The following is an 11,036-nucleotide window of genomic DNA, read 5'->3' as shown; positions in this document are numbered from 1 at the left end:
TGCAGATCCTCTCAAGCTTTGTCAGGATGAATGGGGGGCGTTGATGTACAGATATCTTCAGGTCTCGCCAGAGATTTTTGATCAGGTTCAAGTCCGGGCTCTGGCTGAGCCACTCAAGGACATTCAATGACTTGTCCCGAAGCCACACCTGCATTGTCTTGGCTGTGCATTGGCTGTGCCATTGTCCTGTTGGAAGGTGAACCTTCACCCCAGTCTTAGGTCCTGAATGCTCTGGAGCAGGTTTTCATCAAGGATCTCTCTGTACTTTGCTCCCTTCATCTTTGCCTCGATTCTGACTAGTCTCCCAGTCCCTGCCACTGAAAAACATCCCCAAAGCATGATGCTGCCACCATCATGTTTCACCGTAGGGATGGTGCCAGGTTTACTACAGACGTGATGCTTGGCATTCAGACCAGAGTTCAATCTTGGTTTCATCAGACCAGAGAATCTTGTTTCTCATGGTCTGAGAGTCTTTAGGTGCCCTTTGCCAAATTCCAAGCGGGCTGTCATATGCCTTTTACTGAGGAGAGGCTTCCGTCTGGCCACTCTACCATAAAGGCCTGATTGGTGGAGTGCTGTAGAAATGGTTGTCCTTCTGGAAGATTCTCCCATCTCCACAGAGGAATTCTAGAGCTCTGTAACAGTGACCATCGAGTTCTTGGTCACCTACCTGACCAAGGTCCTTCTCCCCCGATTGCTTAGTTTGGCCGGGCAGCCTTGGTGGTTCCAAACTTTCTCTATTTAAGAATGATGGAGGCCACGGTGTTCTTCGGGACCTTCAGTGCTGCAGAAATGTTTTGGTACCCTTCCCCAGATGTGTGCCTCAACACAATCCTGTCTTGGAGCTCTAGGACAATTCTTTCGACCTCATGGCTTGGTTTTTGCTCTTACATGCACTGTCAACTGTGGGACCTTATATAGACAGGTGTGTGTGTGTGTGTGTGTGTATTAGGATGTCCCTTGGGGGTATCCGTACCTATGTAGGACATGCGAGGGTTAGGTTAATAAACAGGCTGGAGCTAGAACCTCGTTGTCGCGCGTCCTTATTTTAGATCATACTACAGTGTGCCTTTCCAAATCATGTCCAATACATTTAATTTACCACAGGATAGACTCCAATGAGGTTGTAGAAACATCTCAAGGATGATCAATGGAAACAGGTGCACCATAGCTGAATTTTGCATCTCACAGCAAAGGATCTGAATAATTATTGTTTACAAGGCCCTACTTCATAAACTTCCTATCTAACTTTGCTGTTGAAATATAGACGCCTGAGTTCCTATCGTTTTTAATGCACGGTACTAAATGTAATATTGATGTTCTTGTGATGTTCGAGCAATTTAAACTATTGATTGGGGACTTATTGGTGAGGAATGTTTTTCTGGTTGATTTGTGATGTTATATTTGTGCTTCGCATGACTGTGTTTTTTTAAGGAAGAAATTAATACGTTTCTGGTTAACAACACGGAGAGATGAGCAGCAACCAGGAGTTCATGTCTGGCATGAAAGGAGGCGTTCAAGTTGACGCCAAGTTGTTCATAATTAAGTTTGAAAAACTGGGTTTATCAAATCTTTACATAGGGGGGACGCCGCAGTAGTTATCGACTATGCATCTCCGTGGTTATCATTTACACAAGTCAATTTTTTTTACACAAATACGTTTACCAAGATCATAGTGAAAAATGTGTAACATTTGCCTGGAAAAAAAATATTGATCCGTTTCTGTTATTTCCTAGCTGCACAACACCCCACCCCCTCCTTTTTACCATGATATGATCCGAGATAATGACGCACTTCCTCCATGATAATGCCATTTTGATCGGAAAGAATAGCGTGTTTATTTTCGTCGCAGGTGTGTTTGAGGTTGAATATCTGCTCTAAACGCGCAGTATTACGTGTATGCTACTTTAGAAAATCTTAGTTAAGACTTAACGTTAATTATACGATTGCTCGATTTCAAATTACTTGGACGAAATTTCAACTTTTAGGACCAACACGGCACGAAACGCCGTTAGCTCACTAAAAGCTCCATTGCTAAAGCTAGTTCGGCTAAAGCTAGGTCGTCCGGGATAGATGACAGAGCAAGCTAACAAAGGAACACGGAGTGGGACCGAGACAGGTTCGTTTGCTTGAATATCTCACGAGATCTAGTTAGTCGTTTAAATACAATTTCATTTAAGCAACGTCCAACATCCTAAACTGATTTTTATTTTTTATAAACCGCGGTGTATTTTCGGAACTATTTTTTTGTATTAATCAACTAGTCGTCGGGCATATCGAAGTGGGTAGAGAGCTAATTTTACATAGCCAGTGCAGTATTTTTGACTGAGAAAAGGCGTAATTGTAGGTACAAATGGCAGAGTTGTACATTCGTGTGGCCGAAGAAGAGAATGAGGAGCCCATGGAGATCCCTTCTGAGGACGATGGCTCTGTGTTGCTTTCTACCGTGGCAGCTCAGTTTCCTGGGGCTTGCGGCCTACGATTCAGGAGTCCTGTTTCACAGTGTATGAGAGGGGTCCGTTTGGTGGAAGGGATTCTTCATGCGCCTGAGAACGGCTGGGGCAATCTGGTCTATGTCGTCAATTATCCCAAAGGTATGTTGACTAAACTATGACATGTTTATTTAATTAGCCACCAACTAGTGGACGTATGTAATATTTACATACTCAATTAATTATTAAAGATTGAAAGGTTCCCTAGCTATACTCATTCCACATGATGCATATCTAACTAGTCAAATGTCAGTCTCAAGTGCTACATAAAGGAATGAATGACGATCACTACCACACTATTTCAGACAATAAAAGGAAAATGGACGAGATCGATGCCGCCTCTGCTGTGAAGATGAAGAGAGGTGACATGAAGACATCTGATCTGATTGTACTGGGGTTGCCATGGAAGACAACTGAACAGGACCTGAAAGATTACTTCAGCACCTTTGGGGAAGTCATCATGGTGCAGGTACAGTTGCAAATTTGAGATGTTCTTTGCAGATGTTTCTTTTAGGTACCTTCACTATTTTTGTTCTCCCAGCTGTAAATTGGAACTGACACTGTTTTAACCATTTTGTAAAAATAAAACAAATGCATAATCATATCTGTCTAAAATTTTAAATTCAGTTTATGCTTCAAAACCAACTTTCTAAGAGGTAAAAAAATTTTTTTTTCGCTATATGGAATGTTGAGTAAGGTTTTGTGGGCAGAATTAACTTCTCGATGCACTCATCTCGATAGCGGGATCATTTGTCAACATCCGCTGAATTGCAGAGCGCCAAATTCAATTACTAAAAATATTTAATTGTCATGAAATCACAAGTGCAATATAGCAAAACACAGCTTAGCTTGTTGTTAATCCACCTGGCGTGTCAGATTTCAAAAACTTTTCGGCGAAAGCATACCAAGCGTTTATGTAAGGACATCTTTCTCAGTAGACAAAACATTAAACAGCTAGCAGCCAAGTAGATTTGTCACAAAGTCAGAAAAGCAATAAAATTAATCGCTTACCTTTGATCTTCGGATGTTTGCACTCACGAGACTCCCAGTTACACAAATGTTCCTTTTGTTCCATAAAGATTATTTTTTATATCCAAAATACCTCCATATGGTTTGCGCGTTATGTTCAGAAATCAACAGGCTCGAGCGGTCACGACCAGGCAGATGAAAATTCCAAGTAGTATCCGTAAAGTTTGTGGAAACATGTCAAACGTTTTTTATAATCAATCCTCGGGTTGTTTTTACAAGAGATAATATTTCAACCGGGACTGGAGCTTCTTCAATAGGAGAGAGAGAGAAAATGTCTGTTCCAAGCTGTTGCGCATGCAAAATGCTGCTGACACCCAGCCATACAATGACGCAATGTGATCTTTCTCGCTCATTTTTCAAAATAAAAGCCTGAAACTGTCTAAAGACTGTTCACACCGTGTGGAAGCCATAGGAAAAGGAATCTGGTTGATATCCCTTTTCCATGGTAAAAATTGCATTGTTTAGGAGTGCGATTGAGTTATTGCACATGCGCACTTCACAGAGAAGGTTCTCGCTAACAGAAATATGCAGACATGCTAGAACTCGCCATTAGGATCTTGCTAGCTCATGCTTGGCTCTGCCTCCCTCCTTGCTTGTTCTGCCCACTGGCACATTTGTTTCCATTGGAAATGATAGACTGTGGTCTCTTGGGTTAGTTGTAAAAAATCTTTGCTTGTACTGTTACCTAGATAGCTGCTGGAGGTTATTGCCTGGAAGTGTCAGCTTTGGTGGCTACAGAGATTGGGATTGAAGTGTCACTTGGTTGGCTAAGAAATGTGACTCACTCATTAGTTTAAAATGGCTACTCATTTACTCAAACTTGAACAACTGTTAGCATATCTCCTAGTTGTCAATCAAAATGTATTTGACGTGGATGAAATTACCACTGAGCAGGCAGGCAAGCTGTAAATCCATCCACCTGTTAAAACATGGGTTATTATGGGACTGGGGGCTGGCTGAGCAGGGTAACCTACTCCTCTTTGTATTCACGGTGCAATTTTGACAGAAAGGGTTGGGTTTTATCTACCATTCCCTGTGCTAGATTTTGGCTCATCTGGCTCTGGCTAACATCGTTCTGTTGTGCAGTGGCAACTGAGGGTGTGATCATACATGTTTTTTAGTATTTTATTACTATTTTTCACCCCTTTTTTCCTCCCCAAATTCGTGGTATCCAATTGGTAGTAGTTAGTCTTCTCACATCGCTGCAACTCCCGTACGGACTCGAGAGAGGCAAAGGTCGAGAGCCATGCGTCCTCTGAAACACAACCCAACCAAGCCGCACTGCTTCTTGACACAATGCCCATCCAACGCAGAAGCCAGCCGCTCCAATGTGTCGGAGGAAACACCGTACACCTGACGACAGTGTCGGTGTGCACGGCGCCCGGCCCGCCACAGGAGTTGCTAGTGCGCGATGATTCAAGGATATCCCTGCCGGCCAAACCCTCCCTAACCCGGACGACACTGGGACAATTGTGAGCCGCCCCATGGGCCTCCCGGTCGCGGCCGGCTGCGACAGAGCCTGGACTCAAACACAGAATTTCTAGTGGCACAGCTAGCACTGCCTTAGACCACTGCGCCACTCGGGAGGCCAGCTGTTGGTTTTTTGATTAATGTGAAGTTCTCAGAAGTAAGACTGCTTTGTTATTATATATTTGCAGAAAACCATTCAGGTTTCTTGTGAATTTTGCTACTGCTTTCTAACCAAAGTCAAGTTATTCTGCTGCATGTAAACAATCCAGTAGTGCAACATCAACATGAATGGCATAGGACTGTTTGGATAGCCTATTTTCATAATAGGCCTACTCTAGCTGTGATTGGTTATGGCGCACTGGTCTGCGTAGAGTCGACCTGGACAACACTGACACATTTTTTTAAATTCACTGCCGTGTCTATTAACCTCTAGCGTCGAGCAATCTCGTATCCGGGAGCGTAATCATAGCCTCAAGCTCATTACCATAACGCAACGTTTCCTATTCATGAAAATTGCAAATGAAACTAAATAAATATATTGAAACACAAGCTTAGCCTTTTGTTAACAACACTGTCATCTCAGATTTTCAAAATATGCTTTAACCAAAGCTACACAAGCATTTGTGTAAGAGTATTGATAGCCTAGCATAGCATTAAGCCTAGCAGGCAACATATTCACAAAAACAAGAAAAGCATTCAAATAAAAATAATTTACCTTTGAAGAACTTCGGATGTTTTCAATGACGAGACTCTCAGTTAGATAGCAAATGTTCATTTTTTCCCAAATTATTATTTGTGTAAGAGAAATAGCTCCGTTTTGTTCATCACGTTTGGCTAAGAAAAATAAAAATGCAGTCAACACAACGCCGAACTTTTTTCCAAATAAGCTCCATAATATCGACAAACATGGCAAACGTTGTTTAGAATCAATCCTCAAGGTGGCAGTCGGTTTCTCATCCGAGGAAAATGGAAAAATACTGCAGCGGGAGATTACGCAATAATTGCGACGGAGGACACCAAGCGACCACCTGGTAGATGTAGTGTCTTATGGTCAATCTTCCAATGATATGCCTACAAATACGTTACAATGCTGCAGACACCTTGGGGAAAACGTGGAAAAGGTAAGCTGACTCCTAGCTCCACAGCCATATAAGGAGTCAATGCCATGAGGCGGTTTTAAAAAATGCGGCACTTCCTGATTGTATTTTTATCTGTTTTTTTTCTGTAACATCAGTACTGTGGCACTCACAGACAATATCTTTGCAGTTTTGGAAACGTCAGTGTTTTCTTTCCAAAGCTGTCAATTATATACATAGTCGAGCATCTTTTCGTGACAAAATATCTTGTTTAAAACGGGAAAGTTTTTCATCAAAAAATTAAAATAGCGCCCCCTATATCCAAGAAGTTAATTGCCCAAACGCACGGCCGCTTTCCCATTCATTTCACTCTAGAATTTTCACAAATACCTGACTCCTGTCATTTCCAAACCAGATATGTGCTCTGCTTGTTGCAAAATGATAAATGTGCCACTCTTTCCGAGGGTGTATGTGATAAGAAAAAGTAAAGATTTTGATGGTGTTATATCTTGTCAGTTCCTTTTTAGTGTGCAATTCCTTGGTATATCTGTGGTGCCTTCACTACATGCTCCTCTTCACAGGTGAAACGAGATGTGAAGACTGGAAACTCAAAGGGGTTTGGCTTTGTGAGGTTTACTGAGTATGAGACTCAAGACAAAGTGATCTCACAACGCCACATGATTGATGGAAGATGGTGTGACTGCAAACTCCCCAACTCCAAGGTAGGCATGAGACAGGTTAAAGAAGCATTTTTAAGCCTTGAGAAAATTGAGACATGGATTGTGTGTGTCATTCAGAGGGTGAATGAGAAAGGCAAAATATATGTGCTAATGAACAGGGGTGTGATGGTAGGTGCCAGGTGCACCGGTTTGTGTCAAGAACTGCAACACCGCTGGGTATTTCTCACTCTCAACACTTTCCCATGTGTGTCAAGAATGGTCCACCACCCAAAGGACATCCAGCCATCTTGACACAACTGTGGGAAGCATTGGAGTCAACATGGGCCAGCATCCCTGTGGAATGCTTTCGACACCTTGGAGATTCCATACCCTGACTAATTTAGGCTGTTTTGGGGGGGGGGGGGTGCATCTCAATAATAGGAAGGTGTTCCTAATGTTTGCTATATTGTTAATGTGTGAACCATTTTATTTTGTAAAACAGCAAGGTCCAGATGAGCCCATGAGAAGCAGAAAAGTGTTTGTTGGCCGTTGCACTGAAGACTTGTCCGCTGATGAACTGCGACAGTTCTTCATGCAGTATGGTGAGGTCACTGACGTCTTCATCCCCAAGCCCTTCCGTGCCTTTGCCTTCGTCAGCTTTGCCGATGACCAGGTAGGTGCCACCGCAAATTCAAAGACCTTGTTCTATTTGCCTTCTGCTGAATTGCCCCTTAAATGTCAGACTGACCCGCATGTCTTCTCTCCAGGTTGCCAGTTCCCTATGTGGAGAGGACCTGATTATTAAGGGGGTCAGCGTGCACATCTCAAATGCTGAGCCAAAACACGGCAGTAGGCAGATGACGGAGCGAGCAGGGCGGTTTGGGAACGGGTTTGGGGCTCAGGGCTTTGGTAGTAACCGCACAGGGTTAGGGACCAGCGCCAGTAGTAATATGGCTAATTTTGGCAACTTTAGTCTGAACCCTGCCATGATGGCTGCTGCTCAGGCTGCCCTACAGAGCAGTTGGGGAATGATGGGTATGTTGGCTAGTCAGCAAGGGCAAACTGCCACCTCAGGCACCACCTCCACTGGGCAGACTAACCCCACCAGAGATCAGAGCCAGGCCTACAGCACAGGCAACAGTAACTACGGCACCAACTCAGCCAGTCTAGGTTGGGGTACCGGTTCTAACGCAACAGCCAGTGGTAGTGGGTTTAGCTCAGGATTTGGCTCCAGTATGGAGTCCAAGTCTTCCGGGTGGGGTATGTGAAATAGTTTGATGGTAAGTATTGTGAGGTCTTTTTCCTAATTTATTTCTGGTGTTATGTGTATCTGATACTTAAACGCTTTTGTGAAGGCTGTTTTGTACATTTGGAGATCAAGATTTTAATTTAGAAAGTGTTTGAAATGAATTATTGTTTACCAGAGTCGTGCTACTTTTGAAGTCAAATTTATTTGTTCTTAAGTTTGTTATATCCTGACTTATTTTCAACTGGATTCTTTGATGCATGCATTGTGAGTTGTGATGTTTCTGAATGCATGAGAAATCACTGGTTCACTATCCATCTGTATATTTGACAACAATCTTGCATTGGAAAGAATCTGGTTGAAACTTAAATGTTTTAAGTGCAACTTTATTTTCAGTCTCTAGTTAAATGGAAAAGCCTTCACTACAATCTCTTCTGCAGTTCACCTCTCTTCCATTTTCCCGGGAAGAAGCTCCTCTTTGGCAGCATTCTTTGGGTGATGTCAATATCACTCTCTTCCATCTATAAATGCTTTGCCATCAAAGAACGGCTTCACTCCGCATGTTCTAAGAGACGGTGGGTGTTTCATTTTTATCCACTTTTTAATGGAAAGAACTGCGCAACTGACATTAAGAACTCGTGAGTGCGATTGAGGATGGCTTGTGGCGAAGAGTGAATCGATGAGTGAGCGAACAGAGAGAGAAAAAGAAAGCGTGAAACGGACTGGTTGTGCGATGAAAGAGCCCAATTTGACTGCTGTTGTGAGTGTGAATGGAATCTGCAGATGCTACAAGCCCCCCCCCCCCCCAAATGGACTTTCATTTACTAGTACTTCAAGATCTCTCTTTGCAATTTGTCACACCCTCCTGTAGTATATTGATCAAGTGCAGAAGTGGTACCCAAATGTAGTGTGGAATGTTGTGCTGAATATTTGTATTGTATTATATAACCTACATGACCTGAGTGGTGTGTGTGTGTGTGGTTTCTTTCCTTGTTATTGATGCTCTCTATGTGTGAACTTTGATGTGGATGACACCTGCTGAGGACACTGGGGACGTGAGTGATGGTGTGAGAACGTGGTGTGGTTGTCAAATGTTTCCCAGTGTGTGATTCTCCGGTGTGTTTTAGATATGTCAAATGGAGGTCTCTAATAAAATGTTTGAATAGTTATATTTATTTGAATACTAGTTACTTTTGTGTCATTTGAATTGTCAAATCTAACTTAATTCACATATCTAGGGACCTTGGACACTGCTGACCGAGGTTTGCATCTGAACCCAGACCGGAGTCAGTGTCCTGAAGGATGAAGACAGAAGTCCTCACAGGCTTGAAATGGGGCCTCTTAAATTTATGCCAACTTAAAAGGAGTCAGAATTGGGTAGTAAGTTTGGATACATTTATGATCTATTCTGTCAGACATAACCAAGGTTTTTTTTTTTTCAATTGGCTTAATTTTAAATTAATGTGAATGCATTATTTGGGCAGAGGAGTAATTTATGTCTAATGTATTCTTTGGGACATAAGACAAATAATGAACAGGTTATGTTATTTCAGATTTGCACACTGGGAAATAGTGTCCTGTCCATAAAGGATGTTATGGCATGTGTTGAAATGAAGCTAAATGGAAACACCAGTTGTCCTTTTAAGAATAATTTTTATTGAACAGATTTTTTTTGTATAACCTGTTGGGGAGATGCAGTTGGAACCGTGCTCTTAACATTTCAGCCAATGAATATATTCTCACTGTACCACTTGTTGGATGATAATTAATAAATATTTTCTACAAGTTGGTTGAGCCAGTTGATGCCCTTTAATGTGCAATATTAGTACAAGCACAGACGTTACCTGGTAGTGTCTGCATAAATGAACCTATTCACTTAGTACTAGGGTAGCCTCTTAGCTCTTCTAGCATGTTGTTCCTTCCTACTCAATAGCCTGGTTCTTCCCTGCACTCTTCTTATTTCTGCTCCTGGTTCGTGTTGACAAACTCTTCCCTCTTCCTTTTGTGTGAAGTTACAAGAAAGGGGAATACATTGGCAGACGACGACAGTATCGTTGCCAGGTTGTTGCACTCATCTGATTTATGAAATCGAAGCAAATTATGAATGAACAGTTTATTCTGTTTACAACTGACCCTACAGAGTAGTTGATGCCAAATAGTTTCCTACCTACTTCTGAACAGCCAGAATATAACTACACTGCATAAACGAGAGCCTGGAAATCAAGTCCTTCATCTGTAGCTGGAGGATTGTCCGTCTGAATAAACACCAGATTTTAAAACATCACTGCAAACTGTATGAAGACCTTTTTACCTTGCAAAGGCCTTTGCAAAAATATCTTAAAAGATAAAGAATACTGTCAATCATCCTGAAACATACAAGCAGACTTTGTGTCTGTATAGTGGATTACTCTCCCTGTCGCTCCCTCATCTGCATTGCTCTGAAAACGCAGGGCGGGGGAAAGCCATGATGACCTCTAGGCCCGAAAGTTATCCTCGCCTGACAAGTTTTTTTCCCCCCCGCAGTACAGTCAAAGGAAACGGGGGGAGAAACATGCTTGTGACCATAGAGCTGCACCATAATAGGTTTAAAACTAATTATACAAATGCCTCTTTTTTTGGACTTACCAAAGATCACCTTCTACCTACTAAGTTCTATTGTATCCCAGCAGTGCTTCTCTTCCTTTTCTCTACATGTTCCTTCACTTCGTTTTCATTAAAGATACTCACTTCTGAGAGGACATGATAGTCGATGTATGTTCATCTGACCATCTGTGTTGGAGTAATGAACTACATGTAATTCAAATAGTAATTACCCTACATTTTGAAGTAGCGTGGTGGTAGTTTAACTAAATTCAAATCTAGGTAGTGGTTCAGTAGTTCTGCCATGTAGGTGTAGCTAACTACTGGAACTACACAATACTTTTTTGAGAAATAAAATATGGGCGAACTAGGCAAGAATTTACTTTCAGATCTGCCTAATTCTCACTTAAAACATTTTTTGTGTGTTTTATAGACTCAATTCCACATTCTGTCAACATTGACTCTAGAGTTCTGTTCTTTGTAG

General features: G+C 42.1%; 1 protein-coding gene across 2 annotated transcripts; it reads left to right on the top strand.

The window, feature by feature from the left end:
- Positions 1-1,792: 1,792 nt before the first annotated feature.
- Positions 1,793-9,761, top strand: LOC109890877 (TAR DNA-binding protein 43). 2 transcript variants are annotated; one of them, XR_002255463.2, is made up of 6 exons: positions 1,799-2,594; positions 2,798-2,961; positions 6,649-6,789; positions 7,229-7,399; positions 7,494-8,547; positions 9,211-9,761. XR_002255463.2 is itself a non-coding variant. In XM_020482973.2 (5 exons), exons 1-5 carry the CDS (start codon positions 2,354-2,356, stop codon positions 7,992-7,994), a joined length of 1,218 nt encoding a protein of 405 aa, XP_020338562.1. In that variant the 5' UTR covers positions 1,793-2,353; the 3' UTR covers positions 7,995-9,761. The 2 variants fall into 2 exon arrangements, 1 of the variants encoding a protein (XP_020338562.1); XM_020482973.2 differs by having other exon boundaries at positions 1,793-2,594; positions 7,494-9,761.
- The last annotated feature ends 1,275 nt before the right edge of the window (positions 9,762-11,036 follow it).

This window comes from Oncorhynchus kisutch, linkage group LG5 (assembly GCF_002021735.2).
Source record: "Oncorhynchus kisutch isolate 150728-3 linkage group LG5, Okis_V2, whole genome shotgun sequence".
Classification (NCBI taxonomy): domain Eukaryota; kingdom Metazoa; phylum Chordata; class Actinopteri; order Salmoniformes; family Salmonidae; genus Oncorhynchus; species Oncorhynchus kisutch.
Note: the sequence above shows the minus strand (reverse complement) of the source record. Positions and strands in the feature narration are given on the sequence as shown.

Coding starts and splice junctions, on each gene's coding strand:
- LOC109890877 (XM_020482973.2), top strand. CDS start 2,354: ATGGCAGAGTTGTACATTCGTGTGGCCGAAGAAGAGAATGAGGAGCCC. Junction 2,595..2,797: donor TGTCGTCAATTATCCCAAAG/GTATGTTGACTA, acceptor ACACTATTTCAG/ACAATAAAAGGAAAATGGAC. Junction 7,400..7,493: donor TCAGCTTTGCCGATGACCAG/GTAGGTGCCACC, acceptor TCTTCTCTCCAG/GTTGCCAGTTCCCTATGTGG.